Source organism: Marmota marmota, unplaced genomic scaffold (genome assembly GCF_001458135.2).
Source record: "Marmota marmota marmota unplaced genomic scaffold, marMar, whole genome shotgun sequence".
In the NCBI taxonomy this organism is placed as follows: domain Eukaryota; kingdom Metazoa; phylum Chordata; class Mammalia; order Rodentia; family Sciuridae; genus Marmota; species Marmota marmota.
The window spans coordinates 6,062,691-6,088,726 of NW_025999925.1; the positions used below are offsets into that span (position 1 = coordinate 6,062,691).

At 32.6% G+C, this 26,036-nt stretch overlaps 1 protein-coding gene across 6 annotated transcripts in view; it reads right to left on the bottom strand.

The window, feature by feature from the left end:
• Positions 1 to 26,036, bottom strand: part of Ap3b1 (adaptor related protein complex 3 subunit beta 1) — a 246,829-nt gene that overhangs the window by 129,500 nt on the left and 91,293 nt on the right. For 5 of the 6 annotated variants that reach the window (XM_048800176.1, XM_048800179.1, XM_048800178.1 and 2 more), the window contains 7 exons: positions 17,081 to 17,104; positions 11,280 to 11,435; positions 6,744 to 6,841; positions 6,473 to 6,527; positions 6,320 to 6,391; positions 3,610 to 3,672; positions 400 to 532 (listed from right to left, as the gene is read on the bottom strand). In XM_048800176.1, the coding sequence (XP_048656133.1) occupies positions 400 to 532; positions 3,610 to 3,672; positions 6,320 to 6,391; positions 6,473 to 6,527; positions 6,744 to 6,841; positions 11,280 to 11,435; positions 17,081 to 17,104 (601 nt within the window). The remainder of the gene's footprint in view (positions 1 to 399; positions 533 to 3,609; positions 3,673 to 6,319; positions 6,392 to 6,472; positions 6,528 to 6,743; positions 6,842 to 11,279; positions 11,436 to 17,080; positions 17,105 to 26,036) is intronic. The other variant, XM_015497828.2, reaches the window with a different exon arrangement.

Below are 26,036 nucleotides of genomic sequence, written 5' to 3' on the forward strand. Positions count from 1 at the left end.
TGCAGTTGATATATTTTTGATCTAGCCACTTCTTCAGGTTGTGAAGTCATTTGCCTGCTTTTAGCACCCTCTGCAGGTGAACCAATATTATGCATAACTTAGGTGTCATTAAAAAACAGTAAAATAGAACCCTTATGGAAAGGATTACAATGAAGGTGATTAAACTGTGAAAAAGTAAAAAGAATTGAATTTTCTTAGTAGAGGCAAGACAAATAATGTTTGTGATTATCTAGTTTATTTAAAAAATAGAATATGCATTTCAAGACTAAATTGATATTTATTGTCACCATACTACTGATGAACAGGGAAACTAAAATATAAAAGGTTACAACTTGATGATCATATTAAGAGTATTCAAATTAAAAAACACTGGAAGATAAAATAAAACTCTAAACTTACCATCCCTGTTGGAGAGCAGACATACCAGGCCATTGAGGCAGGTGTCTGTGACTTCCGAGATGTTGGTTGCACATCTGCCTATAGTCTGAATAGTGGCTGCTGCAAATTGTTTATCCTGACTTTTCACGTAGGTCTAAAAAATATTATTTAAATTACTTTACACACTGGTGCTACCAAGTGAACCCCAAAAACCCTATTTTACTAAGCTTTGTCAATGCATAAGAATTCCAGAACACATAATCTTCTCTAAAGCACAACAGGATGCCCAACTGATGACTCAATTGTTTTTTCTTTTTCCCCCTCTTAAAGAATGTGCCTATAGAAAAGACACATTTTCAAACCAGGCTCATTCACCTGTGGCCACAATGGTTTGAGACTCCAAAACAGATAGTGGGGAGCAGTCACCCAAAGATAGCAATTAGTTTTAGGGCAAGGTTGAAAGAGATGATGAGAATTCCCTCTTTGGAGGTTTCAGTTCATTTAACCACCAGCATCTGTGATCTACCAGGGCGGGGGGACACGACCCACTCTTACAGAAACACTAAATCTAAAAATGGGGCTAAAAGGAAGAAAAGAACCAATATGCTATTAATAGTTTACTTTCAAAGGGTATCAGAATGGTTGTAAAACTACAATAGCTACAATGAATGGTACTTGAATAAATAAATATGCAGTTTAAAATAAAGTAAAACAAAATAATTTTAAAATGTTTTCTTTAAAAATATACTATAAGTGGTATATTTATAAAATTTAAAGAAATCAATGGTTTAGCTACAAAACCAAACATATTTGCACAAAATTTAATCTAACCTATGTAACTTCACTTTGATTAGAACTTTCCTAATTTAAAACTAAACTTTCATTGTTTACAGAAATGATATACTTTTAAAATACATCTTTATATTTTATATATTATTTATAACTGAAATTTTAAATCCCTTTTGACTTAAATTTCTAAGATTTCCAACCTCAAATGAGAAGTAACCAATATAAAATTAATACGATGGTAATCTAAAATGCAAAAAAAAAAGAATATATATTAAAACAGTATCTAAATGACAAATAAACAAAAAAATCTAAGGATATCTTAAAATATATAAATTTAGTGACAATGTTACCAAGAAAGTGATTAAATGTTAAGGAAATTAATTAGTTCCATGAAGACCAGTTATATTTTAAAATATTTCTATATTGATTACTAAAATCTCATAAAAATATATTTATGAATCTTTAGAAAAAACTCCCTATTTTACTCACAAAGTTATTAAAAACAAATTGTACATAACCACAAACAAAACACATAAACAAAGAAATAATGTATTAAAATTTAGACAGTAATACAAATTAATACAGGAAGGCTAGGGACACAGCTCAGTGGTAGAATACTTGTCTAGCATTGTGTGAGGCCCTAGGTTTAATTCCCAGTGAAACACAAACACACACACACACACACACACACACACACACACACCCTGATAAACAAAAGTGAGTACATGAAGTTGAAGAAAGAATGTATTTAAAAGTTTGACTGGGCATGGGCTGCAATAAACATCCTGATAGTAAATGAAATAACTGGATCAACAACATTCTGAAATAGAGCAATTGCATAAACTCTATAAAACCCAACTAACCAATACTCTCTTCCCACAATCCCTATAGACTTGACAAAGGACAATGAAAGGATACCCAAAGAGATACAAAGGACAAGAGGAAAAAGGTCTTGATAAAAAAAATGACCAAAACATAATAAAAATAATAAAATTATAAGAATGACACAAGACACTAACTAAAAAAAAGTTTAAAATTAAAAAAAAAAGTAAATAGCAGAAAGATCAGTAGAATAGAGGGAAGGGAGCGGGGGAGGGAGGCAAGGTGGGAAAGGGGAAATACTGGGGACTGAATTAGAGCAAATTATATTCCATGCGTTTTAAATTAGGTTAGGATGAATCCTAATGTTATGTATAGTCAAAAAGAAACATTAAAAATAAAATAAGTGTAATAAACTTACACTGAGGATGATAAAAAGAATCAAATTCAAGCAATGACCTACAGCTACAAGAAGACTGGACAAAAAATTGAAATATTATATTTTCTCGCATGTGAATATGAGTAGATCTATAAAGCATCCCAATTTTATCGGGAATTTTTCTAGAAAAAATATACAGCACAAAAAGTAGAGTAATCCAGTTTAGAACACCCACAGACATCTCAAAAAATTCTCCTACTCCTGAAAACTGTATAAAATCACATAGCTATAAATAAATATAGTGAACACATAAAAAATTAATATAGTCTTAAGGATGAGTATATCAACAAAATGAGTTAAATTTTAAAAGTTGATGTTTGATTTTTTTTAAGAACTCTTGTTAGTGGGTAGAATGTAGTTTTTCACTGTGAAGAAACTGCTGAGGGGATATAAAACTCACAACAATGATACAAGGCTTTGTATTGCTGTGCTCCACTGCTAAGGTTTTAGATCTGACCCTTCTATCATAAAGGGTACAATGTCCATGAAATAATTACTGAATAATACTTTTTAGAGAAATTTGGGTAGGAAGCATCTCTTCTATCAGTACAAATAGTTTAAAAATGCAATTAAAAAATCAATATAAAAACAACAATTTAAAAAATCATGGTAGAACAAGTATAAACCAAAAGATTTTTGTGTTCCACATGAGCTAAGAGTTTCCTAAAAAGTCAAAGGTCAAACAAATAGGGACAATCAAAATTTCATGCATGGAGAGTAAAGAAAGGCCTATTTATTATGATAGTGTCAACAGATATAATGATAGTGTAGATAGATAGAATCCTTACCAGAAACAAAATTTTGAACAAAGAGTTAAAAGCTAATATCTTTCAAATTTTAAGAATATCAAATGAAATAAAATACCATTCTTTTTTAAATTAAATTATATTTATTCTTGAAAATTTGTCAGTTTCATAGTTGTTAATCTTGTCCCAAATCACTATTTTATTATACAATTACAAGATTGAGAAAGATGTAAGAGTGAATATATTTTATTTTTTTATAAATATTTATTCTTAAGTTTTAGGTGGACACAATATCTTTATTTTACATATTTATGTGGTACTAAGGATTGAACCCAGTGCCTCATGCATGCTAGGTAACCGTTCTACCACTGAGCCACAACCCCAGTCCCAAGTGAACATATTTTAAACGTTATTTTATAATTAGTATTGTATACAAACCTGAAATTCTCGTAAAAGAGTTGATATGTTGGCTTCATTTGCTAAGTTTGTCAAAATTTCAAGCTACAGAAGAAAAAGAGAAAAGAAGCATCTTAAAACACAAATAAATAGATGAATTAATAGAGGCTAGGCATTTATCCTTTTTAAAAACATTTATTTTTTAGTTACAGGTAGACACAATATCTTTATTTTATTTTATGTAGTGTTGAGGATTGAACCCAGTGCCTCACACATGCTAGGCGAGCATTCTACCCGTAAGCCACAATCCCAGCCCAAGACTAGGCATTTAATTCAAAGTTAATTTCTACTTTTTAAATAAAACTCACATTGTCACAAATGTGATAAGGCATTATATTCCTCAAGTGAACTTAAGTCTGTTTCCTTATGTCTACAAATTGAAGACTAGATAATTACATAGTTCTCAAAAAAATAATTAAGAAAAGCAGAAGCCTACATCTTCACTGTTTATCTTAACTTTACAATTTAAATCTAATTAAACTAAACAATTTAAGCAAGTTTGACTTTTGTTTTAACTAGTGAAGTTAGGAAACAACTTAACATCTATGTAATATTTCTGTTTTCTAAAAAACAAAAACAAATAATTCTCTTGTTTCACACTCCTATCTCCTACCATCCCAAAGACTTAGATGCTTTAATTATCTGGGTTACAGATATAAATGTGAAGTTACAAGTTCATCTCAAATGGGCTCACTAAAAATATTTGGTTTTGCTCATAAAAATAAATTAATCTGAAGAAAGGCACAAAAAAAGAACAGAACACAGGAGACAAACAGAAAACAAAAGATGTAGACATAAACACATTCAGAACAAGAATTACATTAAAAATAAATGATTTGGGGCTGGGATTGTGGCTCAGCGGTAGAGTGCTTGCCTAGCACGGGCGCGACCCGGGTTCGATTCTCAGAACCACATAAAAAAAAATAAAGGCATTGTGTTGTGTCCGTCTACAAAAAAGATTCTCTCTCTCTCTCTCTCTCTTCTCTCTCTTTAAAAAAAAGTAAATGATTTAAATACTCTAATTAAAAGGCACAGAATGTAGAAAATGTTCTTTACATAGTCTGCGTACAAGCTATTGATTTCTCTATTATATATTTGGAATATTTTCTACAGGTTATAATTTGACTATTCATTTAATTTTAATGAGAATATTTTAACTTTTCAGACAACTTTAAAAAACCAATCTGAGACAATCTGTGAAAACAATCTATGAAAAAGCTACATGTATAATAAAAAGAACTGTTTTTTCTCTAAACCACTTGAGACTAGAGTTGCTAATATGTTGTTATATTGTACCCAAATACTTCTGTATGTATTTCTGATAAACAGGGAGAGTTTCTTCAGACCACAAAAAAATCAAGAAAATCAGGAAATTAAAATTAATGTCTACAAATTGAAGACTATGCTATAGTCTTCAATTTATACACTATAATTGTAAATTATGCATTTAAGTTTCAGTGTCTAATAATGCATAATGAAAGGATCCAATTCAATTCCACATATAGTATTTAGTTGTCTCCTTCAGTCAGTTCTTTAGTCGTTCAACTTTCATAACCTCAAAACTTTTCATAATTATAAACCAGTTTTTGGTAAAATATCCTTTAATTTGTGTCCTAAATTTTCTTATCATTAAACTCAGTTTTCATGTGAATAATTTCCACTTCAGTATTTAATAATAGCTCATCCTTTCCTGATTGGTTTGTAATGTCTTTTATACAATACAACATATGTGGATGGAAGGACAGCAGAATAAAATAGACATTATTATTGCTGTGGGTATATACGTGACTACATGACCAATGTAATTCTACAACCTGTACACTGAGAAAAATGAGAAATTATATCCCATCTGATTCAAATGTATATGTCAAGATCATTGTACTGTCATATGTAACTAATTAAAACAAATTTAAAAAAGAAAAATAAATTAAAAAATAAAAAAATGTGTGGAAATGTTTCATATGCATAACTATGTTCCTAGGTTTTCTAGTCTATTCTGTTTACTTTTCTGTCTAAATGCCAAAGGGTTTAATCACTATAGCTTTATATTTAACAGTAATCTAGACTATAATTATCATTCCCTGAAAATACTCTTTCATAATCTCAAGTTAGCAAACTGTCTTTTGTCTAATCCCAACTTCAACCTACCAATCCACCTAGCAACAGTAACAGAAAGTTCAAAAAAGTTCATCCAAATATCACCTTTCTCAGTTCTCCCAGAGAATTAGCCTCATCATTGCATTTATAACAGCACTCAATCCAACCTATCATTTAACATACACAGTACAAAAATCATCTATTTACTCCTTCAATAATCTGTGAGTTATTCAAGGTGCAGGTAGGTAGCACTGTCTTAACTTTATATATTTTTAATTTTTTTTCTGTTGTAGATGGACACAATAACTTTACTTTTATTTATTTTTTATGTACTGCTGAGCATCAAACCCAGTGCCTCACACATGCTAGGCAAGCACTCTACCACCGAGTTACGACCCTAGCCCCTTAACTTTATATTTTTTAATGTAGCATAGTAACTAGCAATGTAATAATAGAGATGGGAATATGTAAAAAAAAAAAATCCTTGAATGTATCTACACTTTTTTGAACTCCATTTTGCATATGCTAGAAGTTACAGAAATATTTCTTAAAGTATGCAGTGTTAAGAGTATCTGAAAATTAAAAGCATACACACCTTCAGTGTCTTGATCATAGTTGGATCAGTTGACCTAACATAGAAACTCTTCAGGTATGGTTCAAACATACCCTAAATTGAAAAAAGAAGCATGTAAATACATATATGATGCATGAATTTGCCTCTTAAATTATATATTCACAATACACATACCTTTCTCTGAATTGACATAGTTGCTATATTTTGTAGGACAATATACTGCACCTCCCTAGAAGTTAAAAGAGATTTTAAGTAAACAGTATGATAATGAAAAAGATTGAGCAGTAACTTCATAATAAATGAAATTCCTAAATATAATATTCAAAGTTTCTACTAAATCTTACATATTTAAGCTTTATTTAATATGAATTTTTCCTATAAAGTACTAAAAATTAAATGTGACACATCATAAGGAAGAATAAAACAATATAAAATCATGACCTACCTATTGCTACGAAGTAAGCGCACTAGTGATTTAGAAATAATGCCAGCTTCTGATTTTGGTGATATGTGCCAATACAACTGAGCAACTGCCATAACCACCTACAAAATAAAACATGAAAATAACAGGAACTTTGAACATTTGAGCACTCTACAATTCCAAATACCTTCTTACACATTATTTCCTTTAAACTCCTTTAAAATCCCAGTGAAGTAAAATGAAATGTGTAATTCTGCAATGAGTTAGAGAAGCTTCCCCCCAATAATTCATTTCTACCCTCTAAAGGTGATCCTGTTGGGAAGTGGAGTCTTAGCAGATGTCAGTAAAGACTGAGACTGGCTGGATTGGCATAGGCCCTGAATCTAATGCAAGTGTTCTTACAAGACAGAGAAAAAGGCAAGGTAAAGAAGCCGCAGAGATTAGAGGGAAGCTTCTCTACAAGGCTGGGAATGCCAAAGTTGCAGAAACCACCTAGAGAATAGGAAAGAAGCAGTTTCTCCCTCTAAGAGAAACTAGTCCTATTTCTATCTTGATTTTGAACTTCTGGCTTCCTGAAACGTAAGAGATTAAATTTCTGTTGTTTTAATCCACTCAGGTTGTGGCAATTTGGATAGCAGCACTAGGAAACTAATTTATCTTCAGAAAAGAAAATAGATGTTAAATGAACTGCCCAAGGTGTGACAGCCAGCAGAAGACAAAGCTCCATGCTCCTCCTAGTACTGCTGCTGCTGCTGCTGCTGCTGCTAAGACTAGGAATCATTACAGAATTGTAAGCATGATTTTGTAAATGAAACCAGATTTTTTTAGGATAACAGTAAAAAATAGGTGAAATAAACAACAACAAAAAAATATAAGTTATAAAAAAGGAATTAATACTACTTCACTTTTACTAGGTCCATAAAGACCTAATAAATATGTGGCAGGAGTTTTATGTATTTCTAAATAGTATACAGCACATGAAGGTGCTTGAAGTAAAAAGTTTCTTTGAAAACTAAAAAACACTTTCAACTATTTTTTTAAAATGCAGTTTCCAAAAGACAGTAGAAAGAATTGGATATAACTTTCCTGTATTCATATATGAATACACCATCAGTGAAACTCCACATCATGTACAATTGTAAGAATGGAATCTTAATTAGAATATGTTATATTCTATGTCTGTATAAATATGCCAAAATACATGTATATCCAAAAAGAACAAATAAAAAAATTTAAGACAAATGCAGTTTACAGGGTCCTAAAATTTATTTTTGTTTAGCACTTTTAAAATATTTAAAATTTTTTTATGGTTTTAAATGGACAGAATGCCTTTATTTTACTTGTTTATGTTTATGTGGCTAAGGATAAACCCAGTGCCTCATACATGCTAGACAAGAGTTCAACCCCACCCCTAAAATACTTTCTTACAAGAGTGAAGCAGCTTTCAGACATTAGTTGGGAACTTTAGAAATATAAAAATATTTAATTTCTTCAATTGTAATTTATAAAGATAATTTAACTACAGCATAAACTCTCCTGAATTTAAAATAGTACGTGAAAATGTCAATTAATGATAGATCTAATCTACAAGGTGATAGTCATTTTTTTAAAATACTAAAACATACAGTTGGCTAGTATTAGTACATTACCGAAAAAAAGCTGAAGCTTAATTTTAATATTTTTTACAGACAAATATTAAGGTCTTTCCCATTACAAGTCTAATCCTACTGGCAAGAATGTAAACTGTACATTCTTCATATGTTGAGATTTCCTTTGATATATTATCTGTTCTCATATATTGGGTAGACTGTGCCGAAATCCTAAAGGATTTCCTCAGTATTTATAAATACAAGCTTAAAGATTCAATAGTCAGGATTTAAAATGTACAGGCTAATTTATAAAAAGTCTAGAAGAAAGCCCCAAATTCTAGAAGGACTAAAATAACCATACAGGCCTTCTACATTTTCCACAGTCACATTATGCATACTCTTAATAAAGTACATGCTATAAGCACTTTGCTATACCTTTTTTTTTTTTTTTTGTACTGGGAATTGAACCCAGGGGCACTCCAGTATTGAGTTACATCCTCTTTCTTTTTTGATTTTTATTTATTTTATTCTTGCTAAGTTGCAGAGACTGGCCTTGAATTTGCAATCCTCTTGCCTCAGCCACCTAAATCACTGGGATTAGAGGCAAGCGCCACAACACCTGGCTCACTTTCCTATTCTTAACTATGCGTGCTGCTATCATTTTACTTAGAACAGTCTCCTAATATTCTCCTTCCTGTATCTATCTTCAATCTATACAGCACTAAGTTTCCTGGAACAAATTCTCAAAGTCTCTGCAAACTAGAGAATAAGCTTTTTAAAAACTCTACTTACAATTCTTTAAAAAAAATTAGCCTTGACTTCTATTTAGCAGCATCAAAAAACAAGGTACCAAAATATACTTGGGAAAAAAGAAACTGTCTCTCTATTGATGACACATCATCAAATAAGCAGAGAACTCAAAAAATATGACAAAAAGTGCAAACTATCTCTACATGTTTACCATAAGAATATCAGTAAGTATTTCAATTATAAAATCTCATTTAAATCTGATGGTTTCGATAAACCATCAGAACTTGTATCTAATTGTTCTATCTTTTAAAGCCTCTAAAGTCTTGTAGTGTCCTTCTGGGTTTTTCTGATTGCTTCTTTTATTGTTTCATTTCACTTTTTTCTTTCATACCCCGTCTTTACTATTAAATGTATCTAAAGGCTTAACAGATTCAAGTTATTGTTTTGTGTTTTATTTATTTATTTAGTGACCTGTGGATATAGCTCAGTTGATTTTAAAGGATAATTTAGAATCAACCAGCTTGAATTGTAATGACATTTCATTAAAATACAAAGGTAATAAAGACTGGCTAGAAAAGAAGAAAATTAAAAAGTACTGTGTACAGCCAGATACAGTGGAGCATGCCTGTAACCACATTAAGTCATGAGGCTGAGGCAGGAAGACGACAAATTCCGGGCCAGCCTAGACAATTTAGCAAGACACTGTCTCAAAATCAACCAATCTGGAAAGCAGTATGGAGATTCCTTGGAAATGAAACCACCATTTGACCCAGCTATCCCACTCCTTGGTTTATACCCGAAGGACTTAAAAACAGCATACTACAGGGACACAACCACATCAATGTTTATAGTAGCACAATTCACAATAGCTAAACTGTGGAAACAACCTAGATGCCCCTCAGTAGATGAATAGATTAAAAAAATGTGGTATGATAGAATATTACATGGCATTTGCAGGTAAATGGATGAAGTTGGAGAATATAATGTTAAGTGAAATAAGCCAATCCCCAAAAAACAAATGCCTAATGTTTTCTCTGACACAGAAGGCAGATTCATAATGGGGATGGGGAGCAAAGTGGGAGGACAAGATGAACTTTAGATAGGGCAAAGGTGAGGCAGGGGCAAGGAGGCGGCACGGGGCTAGAAAAGATGGTGGAATAAGATGAACATCATTACCCTAAGCACATGTATGAAAACACGAATGGTGTGACTCTACTTTGTGTAAAAAGACATGACAAATTGTGCTCTATTTGTGTAGTATGAATTGTATTGCATTCTGCTGTCTTATATAACTACTTAGAAAATAAAAAATAAAACAAAAATTAAAAAACAATAAATAGAAAGAGTTTGGGAAGCACCTTAGTAGTTCAACCTCCAGTACTGCTTAAAAAAATAAACAAACAAAACTGTGTACAATGTGATTTTTATCTTGGTTAATTAAAAAAAATACACATACTCACATATGTAAATACATGTATATTTATGAAGACAAAAAGACTCTGGAGAAAATGCACCAAATGCTTTTCTTTGTCTTTTCTTTATTTGTTAGTTTTTCTAGTCTATGCCTTCTAATTTTCTATTGTATACAAGTATTCTTCTAAAATATAAAACATTATTTAAAATTAAAAGGTATCAAACAAAAAAGCCCTTAAAACCCAAATAAAGGGGAGTTTTAATTTTATCACTACCAATTTAAGTTTACTAGGTGTGAGGGATAATTTCTGTTATACTTTGTGTCTTAAGTTTTCTTCCAGGTAGATACAAACCTTAGGGACTAACATTAGATCTACTACTCTCAGGCATGAGAAAATGAGAAATATACATACCCCTTGTATAAGGAAAGATATAATCTAATCAATTGAGAAGCAGCTTGAGCTCATGTCTTAGGAAAAGACAATTAACAAAGCCAAAAAAAAAAGTAATGAAGTCCACTAGGTCAACAACAATTAAACTAGGTATTCTCATCCAAACCTAATTTTGCATACCTGGAAACAGTGAAGGCTGAAATATGGTGAGGTAGTACCTCTCAGAAATTAGGTCTCTAATCTGTACCTCATATACCATGCTATACTTCCAACTACCCATTATGTGTGCTGGGTTGTAAATAAGTACATAATAAATGCTCTATTAGCATGCTCAGATGTGATTACTGAATTTACATGCTTTTAATCACTATTTTTAAAAAACCTGTAAATTGTTTCTTATACGGGTTTTAACATACCGCTGCATTCCTGCTCTGAAGTAAAGGCTTTGTATTTCTAATTAAGAGTCTATGGTCTGGATCCATAGTATATGGCTTCTTCCTGTCTTCAGTCTTTTCCTTCAGTTCATCATCAGATTCATAAAAATTCTTTTCATTGTCTTCTAGACCGTCATCCTACAAGGAAAAATATCCAATCCTAAGATTAGTTCAGACTTTGAACAGCCCAAATATTACATTCAAAGAAAACTTTACATTTTTTTTTCATAATAACATTCTACTATGGGGGTAATTTAAAAATATTATACAACCTATATGGAATAAATGCTTTGTTTTTTCTCATATGTTATATAACACATTAACTGCCATTTTATGCTAAAATGCTCTTATTGTATACAGAGCAAATCTTTGAATATTAAATTCCCATAGAAATTCCCATATAGCTCAAAGGGAACAATGGACCATTAGATTTTAATAAGACTTATAACATGAGAACAACTGAAACCAAAAACCATTTCCATAAATTGTCAGTCACTCTGTAACTAGATCAAAGAGTCAGAAAAAAAGAGGAGCATTTTTTGATTAGTAACATAAAAGAAACAATAATAAAGCTTAACAGGTAAGAACTAGTGATTAAGAAGGTTCCTGAGTTGTCAAGAAAAAGTCTGAGATTTATAAATACCCATAAGAGTTGATTCTAGGCTTTTGTTTTATTAAGTACACCTTCTTCCCGAAAATAAACAAAAAGCAACACAGAACTTGTAAATCCACAGATACAACGGGCCTTGGAAATTGCTTTCCTCTAAAAAGCATGTGTTAGTTACAAAAGAGAAATATGAGTGACCTAAAACCTGAGTAGAGCTTTCAGCTGACACACAAAAATACAGAAACAAAAACTGCAGCTTCAGATTCACCAAAAGGACAATTTTACTAACTCTCCTAGTCTTTGGTTTAAAAGTTGAAGAGTCTACATCGTAAGGAGCAGAGTTGATCAGACTGAAGATCAGCTTTGAATCATCAGCTCAGTCCATAACCGAGGATTGCAGATTCCCTTACCTAGAACCATGCCATTAGCAGACCAAAATCCATCATCTAAAACTTCAAAGTAGTTCAATCATTTATCAAGAAGGAAACAGTAGTATCATTAAGGGTCAGAATACTGTTTCCATTTTGGAGGAAAAGCAAGATATTAAGTGGAGGCAAGAGGGGTCTTCTGAAGTATAATGGTAATTTCTGTTTTGCTTCTGATGCATGTATTTTTCTGTATATATTTCTTTTTTTTTAAATTTTGATTTGTTATACATGACAAAAGAATGCATTACTTCATATTACACATACAGAACACAATTTTTCATATCTTTGGTTGTACACAAAGTAGAGTCACATCCTTCCTGTCTTCTTACATATACTTAGGGTAATGATGACCATCACATTTCATGGTCTTTCCTACCCCTATACCCACTCTCTTTCCCTCCCTCCCCTTTTCCCCTTTGCCCTATGTAGAGTTCATTTAATCCTCCCATCCCCCCCACACACAGCATATTATGGATCAGCATCCTTAAATCAGAGAAATCATTAGGCATTTGGTTTGGGGGGATTAGCTAATTTCACTTAGCATCATATTCTCCAGCTTCATCCATTTACCTGCAAATGCCATGATTTTATTCTCTTTTAATACTGAGTAATATTCCATTGTGTCTATCTACCACATTTTTCTTTATCCATTCATGTAATGAAGGGCATCTAGGTTGGATCCACAGTTTAGTGCCGCAGTCCGGCTGCAGCAAAATAACCGGGGGGGTGACGAACAACTTGTGTACATTGATACAGCAGGAGTGGGAGCCGTTTATTGTAGGACTGGAGGGGTATATATACATTACACACAGCTTATCTTAATTAGCATAAACTAGATACAGCAGTCAACCAATAAGGAATCTCCACACTTAATGGCTCCCTGGCGTTACTTCACAAACCACTCCCTCTGGCAAAATGCCAGGCGCCATCTTGACTTGTTTACAGACTCTAACAGTTTAGCTACTGTGAATTGTGCTGCTATAAACATTGATGTACTTGTGTCCCTGTAGTATGCTGTTTTTAAGTCCTTTGGGTATAGACCGAGGAGTGAGATAGCTGAGTCAAATGGTGGTACCATTCCAAGTTTTCCAAGGAATCTCCTTACTGCTTTCCATATTGGCTGCACCAATTTGCAGTCCCACCAGCAATGTAGGAGTGTGTCTTTTCCCCCACATCCTCATTAACACTTATTGTTGTTTATATTCTTGATAGCAGATGATTTCTACTTCAATAAAAATGTTTTTACAATACGTAAGAAAAAAGTTATTTAAATGAATAAAATAAACCAAGAGAAATAAAGAGAATAAAAACATACAAAGAATCTAGAAGAGGATAATCAGGTGAATTTCTAAAAATGGACTATGTTATAAACTCAATTCTTGTGACCACCTAAAATTCATATATTGAAACCCTAATCCCCAGTGTGATGATATTATAAGATAGGACTTTGGGGAGGTAATAAGTCATGAGTGGGATTAGTGACCCCTCAAAATCAACCCCAGAGAGCTCTCACCCTCTTTCCACCATGTGAGAACAAAGCTAGAAGATGGCCACCTCTGAATCAAAAAGCAGACCCTTATCAGACATCACAGCTGTCAGCACCTGGATATTAGATTCCAATCTACACAACTAAAATAATGTTTGTTGTTTAAATCACTCAGTTTAGGATACTTTTGTTTTACTAACCTGAACTATGATAGACTATAGTTAATATGTTCAAGGAATTAAGTGATAAGATTCAACTTTGGGCAGGGAATTCAACCCAGTACAATTTTTATAGAAAAGTTTGTATCAATTCATATATCATTTTTATATGAAGGGCTATAACTCCAGCAAGTGATTATAGAATTAATTTAATTTGGCAATATTTTAAAAATTTCAACTTGACTGATTTTACCTGTGGAGTACTTTTGACTTAATCGGAAGATTTCTGAACTCTTAGAGATAATAGACTGGACATTTAAATACGTTAAGTGGAAAACCCAAAGTTTATACCTTGAAGAACTTTGGATAGTGTTTTTAAAAAATCACTCTCAATTAATATAGTATATATATGATGGAATAAATTTTACTTTCCCCTTAATCAGAAACAGAAAAGGTGGTGCTGGTTAAGCAAGTAAGGTAAATGATATATTATAAAAATGATTAGTCTGCTTAAAAGTAAAAACAAATGAGTTTTACAGACTTTGAAGCCATAGGCAGAAGTTTCCATTGACTACTTCATATGTTAACCATATTTCATAAACATAAAAGAGAGACAAACCAATTTCAATATATCCCTAATTTATATTTGAAAGCAATATTTCAGAAATTCTAGTTTTAGTAGAACTGTTTAATCTTCAGAACTTATTCTATACTTTATATTTCTTATGTAGAGATTGATATTAAGCAGTCTCAATTATACATCTATGAATTTGGAACTAAGTATAAAGGCTCCTGCTACATAGCTATTATAAAACCTTTATACATTGTTCTATGAATTAATCCCTTTTCCAGAGTACTTTATACATATTATTTTAAACACGTTGATAGTTTAGATTCTTGGCACATAGATAATAAAGGGCAAAACTTAAAAAAGAAATAAAGATTAAATTATATTTCCATTGTCAAGGGATAGGAAAAGAGAAATGTGTTTTAGAAATATTAGCACTTGAAAGGTTAAAAAAGGGCCAATTATCTGGTGCCTAACAGAAGAAAAAGTAGGCCCAAATCTCCATCATGTCAGATTAGGCCCCAACTTCCTTAATAAGACTCCTATAGCACAAGAATTAAAACCAAGAATCAATAAATGGGATGGATTCAAACTCAAAAGTTCTTCTCAGCAAAAGAAACAATGAGTGAAGCGAATAGAAACCCTACAGAATGGGAGCAAATTTTTACCATATGCACATCAGAGAGAGCACTAATCTCTAGGATATATAAAGAACTCAAAAATCTTAACTCCAAAAAAACAAATACTCCAGTCAATAAATGAGCCAAGGAACTGAAGATACACTTCTCAGAAGATGATATACAATCAATCAACAAATATATGAAAAATGTTCAACATCTCTAGCAATTAGAGAAATGCAAATCAAAACTACTCTAAGATTTCATCTCTTTCCAGTCAGAGTGGCAGCTATTATGAGGAAAAACAACAATAAGTGTTAATGAGAATGTGGGGGGAAAGGCACACTTCTGCACTGCTGATGGAACTGCAAATTGGTGTAGCCAATATGGAAAGCAGTATGGAGATTCTTTGGAATACTGGGAATGAAATCACCATTCATCCCAGCTATCCCACTTCTTGGTTTATACCCAAAGGACTTAAAAACAGCATACTACAGGGACACAACCACATCAATGTTTATAGCAGCACAATTCACAACAGCTAAACTGTGGATCCAACCTAGATGTCTTTCATTACATGAATGGATAAAGAAAAATGTGGTATATAGACACAATGGAATATTACTCTGCACTAAAAGAGAATAAAATTATAGTATTTGCAGGTAAATGGATGGAGTTAGAGAATATCATGCTAAGTGAAGTAAGCAAATCCCAAAAACACAAATGCTGAATGTCTTCTCTGACATAAGGATGCTGATTCATAGTGGGGATGTGGGGGAACATGGAAGGAATAGATAAACTTCAGATAGGGCAAAGGGGAGGGGAAAGGAGTGGGCAGGGGCCTAGAAAAGATGGTAGAATGAGATGAACATCATTACCCTAAGTACATGTATGAAAACACGAATGGTGTGACTCTACTTTGTGTTCAACCAGAGACATGAAAAATTGTGCTCTATTTGCGTAATATGAATTGAATTGCATTCTGCTGTCATATATAATAAATTAGAATAAATAAAATAAAATCCAAAAAAGGGTCAATTATTACATTTGTTATTTCTATTGATCCTAATAAAATAAGGCATTATCACACATGAAATTTCTAGCTGGTAATAATTAAAATATTTTAATTATTAATTAACAAATATTATTATTTCATGATTAATTATGTTATTAATCATAACATTTAATTAATATTATAGTTTTTTATAATGTGGCAATTTTTCTAAACTATACAATCACTCGGTGTTGCCAGCTTTCCTCCCATGTAATACTGACATTTCTATTACAGGACTAGAACCATTTGATTGAAATCTGATTGATACAGAAAACATTAGCAATAAACCATAAATCCTTTTATACTTTGAAAAACGGGTTCTAGAGCTAAGGCAATCAGAATTAGCCTAGCTTATCAAGTATTTTAATAAACAAAACACTTCCAAAGGCAAAGCTGAAATTTTTGAGCAATAAAAGTAAATAACAATAATATTAATCATAACCTCGAATAAAAGTTATCTATAAGTTCATACTGATATAAACAAGTGACTTGACTATCAAGCAAATGGGTGAGAAAGGATAAATCTTCCCTACAAAAGAATTTTAAATAATAACTATGATAACACATGAATGAGTATTGAAGGTCTGGAATGAGGTTCTATGGCAGCATTACTTCCATACTCCAAGGTAATGTGCATCTCCAACAGCCTATACAGAATTAAAAGAGTCTCCCAATGTATTAATGTATTGAATGACTAGATAAGGAGTTCCATTTATAATGAGAAAACAAATCCCTAAAATGGATGCAATAAAACTGTTTAATAAAATCAGTATAAAATGTTCCATTTATAAATCAGTAGTTTATTTTTCTGTTTTAAAATACATTATGAAGGGCTGAGGTTGTGGCTCAGAGGTAAAGCACTCGCCAGAAATAAATATATTGTGTCCACCTATAACTAAAAAATAAATATTAAAAAATGCATTATGAAATGAAAGTATATTATGTACAACAGACTATAATTTTTCCATATATCTTAAAAATACCCATCAAGCTGGATTAGGAAAAAATCTGCTTTAAATTCTTCCATGTGGAAAATAAGAACCAACTCACAGAAAAAACTCTGGTTTCTGTAAAGATGATTTTAGAAATACAATCTCAAATAGATATAGATGAAATTATATATCTAGAATGTTATGTGAAATCTGGGAGTGTTGTGGAGGTTAAGCTGAAACAAAAGCAGCCATGAGTTGATACACTATGTACCCACATGATATGTGTACAGGCATTCATTACATCATTAGCCTTACTGTTGTGTGTTTAAATTTTTCTAGAATTGAAAACATAAGAGATTAACTTCAAATTCTTATTATAAAACTCCAGCAATCAAGACAGTGTGGTATTATTACAGGAATACATAAAAATATCAGTAGAACAGAATAGAAAGCCCAGAAATAGATTCATACAAATAGTCAACTACATTCACAAAAAGAGCCAAGATAACACAATGAAGAAAAAGACAAATCGTTTAAACAAATATTGCTGGGACAATTGGATACCCACATGTGAAAAAATGAATCTGGACACACACCTAATTATTTTCACAAAAAATTAAGCCAAAATGGACCACAGATAAAAATGTAAAACATAAAACTATAAAGTTCTAGAGGATACTACAGAAGAAAATCTAGATGAACTTGAATATGGCAGTTTCTAGATACAACACCAAAGGTATGACCTGTGAAAGAAACATTTGATAAGCTGGTCTTAATTAAAAACTTTGGTCTGAAAAAGACAAGGTCAAGAGAATTAGGAGCAAATCCACAAAAAAAGAGAAAATATTTACAAAAGATCCACATGATAAAGAGCAATTACCCAGGGCTGTGGCTCAGTGGTAGTATACTTGCCTGGCATGTGTGAGGCACTGGTTTGATTCTCAGCACCACATACAAATAAATAAAATAAAGATCTACCAACACCAAAAAATCTTTTTTTTAAAAAAAAAAAAAAAAAAAAGAACAATTACTCAAAATATACCAAGAACCCATAAACCATGAGAACAGTAAACAGGTAATACAATTTTTTAAATGAGCTAAATACCTAAACAAACACCTCACCAAAAAATACACAGATGGCAAATAAGCATACAAGATGTTCTAAGTCTTATATCATGAGCGAACTGCAAAATGAAATGATAATAGAATACTACACACCCATTAGGATGGGTTAGGCAGGAGGGAGCCATGAATGGGCAAAGCACAGAGGACTATGAGGATAACAAAACTATTCCATGAAAAACACAATGGAGTATCCATGTCATCATATACCTGCCAAAATCCATAGGATGTAAAATATCAAGTATGAACTGTAGTGTAAACTATGGATTTTGGGTAATAAAAATGTTTTAATGTAGGTTCACTGATTGTTTTTAACACGTTAAGAAGGTGGAGGTTTAGCATTTGTAGGAAACTGCTATGCTTTCACCTATGTACCTATAAGTGTTCTTAATTTTTTTAAAGCCTATTTTAAAAAATGGTGAATTTAATATATCTGAATCCATGTCATATGGGTCTCCCTCCACTCAACTGTGCCACTCAAATGTTGGGGGAAAAAAACTGAATAAACACAGCTTTCATTTTGCTCTAAAATATTCACCTTGAGGTGACAGAAATGTTGTTACATTAAATATAAGTTTTATGAAGGCAAAAAAAATCCATTTTACTCTACAAAATTTTGGAAAAGGTACTGTTTATATAGCCTTAAAGTACTATTATATAGATTTAAGAAATATTTTAAAAATGTGAAATGATACTTAAGTAGTAATACTGTCTATAGATTTTGAGTCTGAAGCTCAAATACAAATGTTCACAGACACTGCAGTAAGTCAGTATCTGAACTCACAATTTTACACTCTTAGATAATCTTTGTTTTTTAGAGGAATATTAAGACACAGGGAGACGGTCATTTAATCTGAATGGATTTGCTAAAACTTAATCATAAACTATGGTCTATTTGTCAGTTCATAATGAATAACAGAGAAAAGTTAAAACTGCACACAGCAAAATTTGATAAAAGTTGATAAAAGGATAAAATATTTTTGAAATATACACACTTCTGCAACATGTGACCAGTAACACTAGACTTAGTAAAAATAAAAGGCAAGTGGGGCTGAGGTAATCTTTAATAAACATTTTCACAAAAACCTCTGAATCCTTTCTATAACCCCATGAAATTTTCAAAGCAGGTATTTATTATCTTTTTCATTAATGAAAGAACTAAGGGGCAGACAATTTACATGAATTCTTAATAGTCACAAAGATTAAAAAAGGGGCTAGAACTTGAAATCAGGATTTAATATTTTTGTCTCCTTTATTATCCTGGCATTTATAACAGTCAATTAGATGACACTGAATGTACCCACTTGATTTCTGAATTCCAAGATAGTCAGAAGGGCTGCAGCTATCCTTAAGACAGGACAAAACAATTGCTATAGTCAGGTATTTAGAATATGCCTTAATATTTTGTTGTAGATTTTTTGGTTTTGGTACTAGGGATTTAACACAGGGGTACTTTATCACTGAGCCACATTCCCAGCCCCTCTCCTTTTTTTTTTTAAATTTTTTATTTTGAGACAAGGCCCCACTAAGTTGCTGAGGGCTTCACTAAGTTACTGAGGCTAGCCTCAAACTTGGAATCCTCCTGTTTCAGCCTCCTCAGTCACTGGGATTACAGGTGTGCACCTCCATACCCAGTTTGCCTTATTAAAAGTGATTCAGGAGAACCCATCGTGACACTCCCATGTGTTATGATCTGTATTTGAAATGTCCCCTAAAAGCTCATGTGTTAAAATAATGATCTATTTGATGGGATTAACCCACTTCATGGATTAATCCGTTGACAGCTAGATGGTAGGAGTAAGTCATTGGAGGCATGCCCCAGAAGAGTTTACCTTCTTCTTATTTATTCTCTCTTCCCCTTTCTCGCCCTTGTGCACACCCCCACTCCCAGCTTTCTGCCTGCTATGAGCTGAGCAACTTTCTTGCATCCTTCCACCATAATGTTCTGCTCCACCTCAGTTCCAGAGCAAACAGAGCCTACCATGATCTGATCTCTGAAACCATGTGCCAAAATAAAATTTTTCTCCTTCTAAGTTTATCTTGTCAGGTAGTTTGGCCACAGATGAAAAGCTGACTGATATCCCATGTAATCTGATATACTATATTAATCATTTCAGACTGCTACAAAAAAATACCAGAGAGTGATAGCAAATGAAGACCATCTCCTCCTGGCTGGAAAACAGCCACCTCACATAGTGGAAAGAGTAAAGCAAGCTCTCTGATGTCTATTCTTCTAAGGACACTACTTCCATTGTGAGGTCCCTAACATCATGACTTCATCTTAAACCTAATTAGTTCTCAAAGGCCCTGCCTCCAAATACCATCACATTGAGAATTAGGGCTTTAACATAAAGCTGGAAGTAATGCAAATATTCACTCCATCACAAATACCATACAGGCATATTAGAGGTTCCTCTCTCTTTTATTGGGTGAGATATGACTAACCCAATAGATAAGACTAAGTAATTAACAGCATCTTAAACACTCAGAAAAGTTAGCTATTTGATATGGAAACCACATATTATCAAAAATGAATTCACACAAAAAAACTTTTTCACGTTTAATAAAACTTTCAACTTTTTTTTGAAAGAAGAAAAAAAAGTGAAGTCTTCTTCCCCCAAATTCAGTTCTATGTAAAAGAATACAAAGTGTGAATACTACTTTGAGATTTTTTTTCTTTTGTGAGGAAATCGCTATGCTATTCACCTTACATGTTTTATAATACAGCCCCGTAACCACCATACCACACAGGTGGATGTGTGGATTTGAGGACCATTGAACACTAAATCTCCCCCAATACATCACAATTATGGAAACACCTGTGCACAGTAACTTTGGGTTGAGCCATTATGAAAATTCACAGTGTTCAATTGCCCACAACACTTCTCATTTCTTATGACTACATGTTCAGCTCTAATATATAAGAAACAAGCTTTCTGAATACAATAGTTTCCAAACTTCGTTACTGAGCAATCTGGAGGATCTACATAAAACATATTTCAAATTTCTCTGAAATAAAATATGCTCAAGACACATGTCAGACTTAGGGCTAAGGGTTCCAAGACATGATAAATAAGTACTTTAATTACTTGAAAACTAATCTACATCTAATGCTGTAAATTTTTTTTAAAGTAACACTTTTTGTTAAGCTCAATGCATTTTAGAGTAGCTTTCATTCAATCACAAATCATGAAATAAAATTAAAGTAAAATTTATCATGATTCTTCATGTATGTATTCTTTCTTTAATCCCTGAAACAGAGAGATTTTATTAGGAACAGGAAGGCAAATCTGCATTGAATTAAAATCAATAAATTTAATTCTCACTTAGGATATAAAAACAAATGGATTGAAGCAGATGTGTAATAATGTTTGTAGAAATTCTGGAAAGAAAGGAAAAAAATCAGTAAAGAGAGAGAGAGAGAGTGTGTGTGTGTGTGTTTAACTCCTATGGAAAACTCCAATACTTACAGAGATATGAAAAATTGTGACCTAAAAAAAAAGAAAACTCCAATACTTAAAAAAAAAATTATATATACATACACACACATACACACACACACACACACACACACACACACACACTTACTTAAAACTCTAAATGAACTGAGGGCAAGGAACTAGAGTACAGTTCCAAGAAACAACAATTTAATTTTTCTTAAAAAGCAAAATCAAAAACACTCAGTGTTAAAAAAAAATCTATACATAAAATATAAAATTTTGTAAAGGGACCATTTCATTTTCATTAATTCCAAATATCCATATATCTAAATTAAAGGACACACTTTAGTCACTAGAAAAAGCTATGTAAACAAGTTTTTAAAAGATATGGGGCAGGCCACATTCTTATGGCAGAAGCCAGCAGTTCTACTCCTAGAGAAAGGAAACTACATGTTCACTTTAAGATCTGTGGCACTGAAGGCAAGGGTTACAGCTCCACAGGTATACAAAAGATTTAAGATTCAAAAATAAGCAAGCTACTCTGTGACTGCCAAAGGGGGAGGGAAAGGAGAGACAGGGAAGGAAGGATAAATGTGGGTTTGAATGTATAAAAGGAGGAACAAGAAAGTTCAAACTTTGACTTTTTTGACCTTTCAATTATCTAGCTAACACTTTAGGATTAAAAAGCTTAAATTTCCTAACCTCAAATCATCTCAGAAAAAAATATTCCTTTATTAAAATATCCACAAAGAGAAATCACCAAGAAATACATACTAAACCAAACAAAATGGCTAAAATTAATAATAACATCACCATATAATGGTGATGATGTTAAATAACCAAAATCCCCATTTACTGTTATAATTGTGAATCATATAATCATAGTTGTTGTGGTCTTAATGTGACCCCTGCAAATTCTAAGGGCTAACCCCCAGTATTTGGAGATACTCCCATTATCCACAAATGTGATTGTATTTGGAAACAGGGCCTTTAAAGAGGTGATTAAATTTTAAAAAAAAATTTAAATTTGTCTAATTAGTTATATATGACAATAGAATGCATTTTGACATGCTGTACACAAATGGAGCACAACTTCTCCTTCCTCTGGCTGAACACAGTATGAAGTCACACCAGTAGTGTAATATAGGGTAATAATATCGGTCTCATTCCATCATCCTTTTCCTCCCTAACCTCCTTACCCTCCCCTAAATTAGCCCCTAATCCAATCTGACTATTGTCAGAGGAGGAGATTTGGGCAGGCATAGAGACACTGAAGATGCATATGTAAAGTGGAAACATCATGTGAGGACACAGAGAGAAAGTGACTATCTATAAGTAAAGGACAGAGACCTCAGGAGAAACTAAACCTAGTAACTCCTTGATCTCTGATTTCCAAATTTTAGAACTGTGAAGAAATAAATTTAAGTCACCTGGTCTGTGATATTTTGTTATGACAGCCACAGCAAACAAAACAATAGTATAACGACTTTAGAAAAGTCCAGGAGGGTCTTATAAATTTAACACATATCTACTATGTGACACAAAAATCCTAATGTAGGCATTGACTCAATATATATCAAAGTACAGCTCCACAAAAACACCTGTATAAGAAAGTTCCTAACCGATTTATTATAGTAGGCAAAATGGAAAAAGCGTAGTTATTCATTGATATGAGAATGGATTGCAATGTAATACTATTCAGATAAATACTGAAAATATTATTTAGAAAATATTTTAAAATGAAATAAGTACCAATACAACAACATGACTCAATCTCCAAAATATTATGCTGAGTAAAGGACAACTTGCCAAAAAGAATACAATATAATCTAATTATATAAAGCTCTATAATATGCTAAACTAATCTATGTATCAGTAAACCATGTTTCACAATTACATTCATGTTTCTGCAAGGTCAGAACTTGACCAACCTAAATTAACAGATGAGTCTTAAATGTTATAGACAGACATACAAGGAGATTTAAAAGTTTTTCTCCCATTTATTTAAATTCCAAAGGGTAATTTAAAAAACAACAACAACAGACATTTCCCTTCTTTTCCCATGGCACCTCTCTCCTTCTCTATTCTCCATTCTCTTTCCCTTCCCACCCCCACCTCTGCAAAAGCAGTCCTGAGATACTTATAGCCCTCTTTCCCATACATGCAGGTGACACTGGCTCTTACAACATATTGTAAAGAGGAAAGATCATGTGAGTACACAGACAGAAAGTAATTATCTACAAGCAAAGGACAGAGACCTTAGGAGAAACTAAACCTACTAATTCCTTGATCTCTTGACGGATGATCTCCCCATCACCTTCATGGGGTACTGGAGTGTAGGGAAGTTACGCTAAGATGAACTGCAAGTAGATAAAAATCTTTTCTTTGATCCAGACATTGTGATTTCTACTTTCGTGTACACATGTGTACATTATATGTAAGCCATTATGTATATATATATAGCTCAGATTCTTCACTTTTTGAACTCAACACTATAATGGGGGAAAAAAATATTTGCCTCTGTGGGCAAGCAGTGGGAACAGGATTAGTCTGGAAGAATAATGGTAATATTCCATGCCATAAAGAATTGTATTACTAACATATACACAATTATTAAACCTCTAAAATTTGTACATTTCATTGTGAAAATGTCATAACAACAAAAGGAAAGAAATCATCTCTTTAAAGTTCAAAACATGGAACTTCAGTTAATGATATGCATATTGAAGTGCTTAGGGGTAATTTGTGTTGAGGTCTGCATCTTATTTTTAAATGCATAAAAAATTCAGATGGACTAATGTTTCAATACAGGAAATGCATTAGTCTCCCCATTTCTGAATGCTACTTTTGCCAGATATGGACTTCTTGGTTGATCATTTTTCTTGTACCGCTTCAAATATGTTTCTTCCATTGCCTTCTGATAAGAAACCAGCTGTGACTCTTATTGAGGAAATCTTGTAAATAATGAGCCACGATTTTCTTTTGCCATTATCAAGATCTCTTCTTTGTCCTTGGGCTTTCAACAGTTTGATAATATGTCTCTGTATGGATCTGATCAATTTTCCTACTCAGAACTTGGTGAGCTTCTTGAATGTATAGATTCATGTCTTTCATCAAATTTGGAAAGTTTCCCATCATTATTTCTTCAGATGTTCTCTCTGCCCCTTTCTCTCTCCCTCCTTTCCTTCTGGAATATCCATTATGTGTTGACAGTGTTCCACAAGTCTCTTAGGCTCTATTCATTTTGCTTCATTCATTTTTAAAACTTTCTACTCCGCAGATAAGATCTTCCAGCTGGTCTATCATCAAGTTCACTGATTCTTTTTCTGCCTGTTCAAATCTGCTGAATATTTTATTTTAGTTTCTGAACTTTTCAGTTTCAGAATGTCTTATTTGATTCCTCTAATTTCTCTCTCTTTACTGATATTCTCTATTTAGAGAGATATCAATCTCCCGACTTCATTCAGTTGTTTTAGCATATTCAGGACAGTTGATTTCCAATCTTTGCCTAAAAAAAAAATTCAATGTCTAGGTTTCCTCACATACAGACTCCATTATTTTCTTTTTTATCCTTTAAGGAAGCAAACTTTCCTATTTCTTTGCATGCCTCCCAAATTTCTTTCTGAAAATTGGATATTCTTAGTAGTATAATATAGTAATTCTGTAAATCAAATTCTGCCCCCACCCAAGGGTTTCTTGTACTGCTTGTGGAAACAAGTTTTCTTCTCTCACTAAGAGATATTTCAATGCTATTTTTGAGAATTTGTATTCTCTATCACTTTTGGTCACCTGCAGTCAACTAGTAATTTGACGAGAGATTTTCTTAATTTATTGGGGGGAAAAATCTCGCAATTATTGAAATTATGCTATCTGTACTAATATGTAGTTGACCCACTTATAACTCTGCCTTAGCCATTACTTCCTTATGTAGAGCTTGAAAGTCAGAAGTGAAAACTTAGGTATTTATCAGGTCTTTTCTGAGAATGCATCTAACATTAAACATGCAATGGGCTTTCAAGATTCCATAGTATATGCAAGAGCTTGTCAAAAATCCTTATTGCCCCAAAGCACTTCATTCTCCAACCTTTAATACCAGGTTTTTGGTTATGTCTATTGTTTATCCCAATTAATATCTCTCATCTTAGGTGATATTAGTTGATCATTTGCCCTGAAATCTAATTTAGACAAAATAAAGACACACTCTTTACATTAGGGATTCCACAGACAGGTCAATACAGATAATCACAACTCTTTCTCTGTTCACTCCAGCCTCAGGAACCTAAGCTATGGATGTGTGCTGCTATCTTTTTTTTTTTTTTTTTTTTTT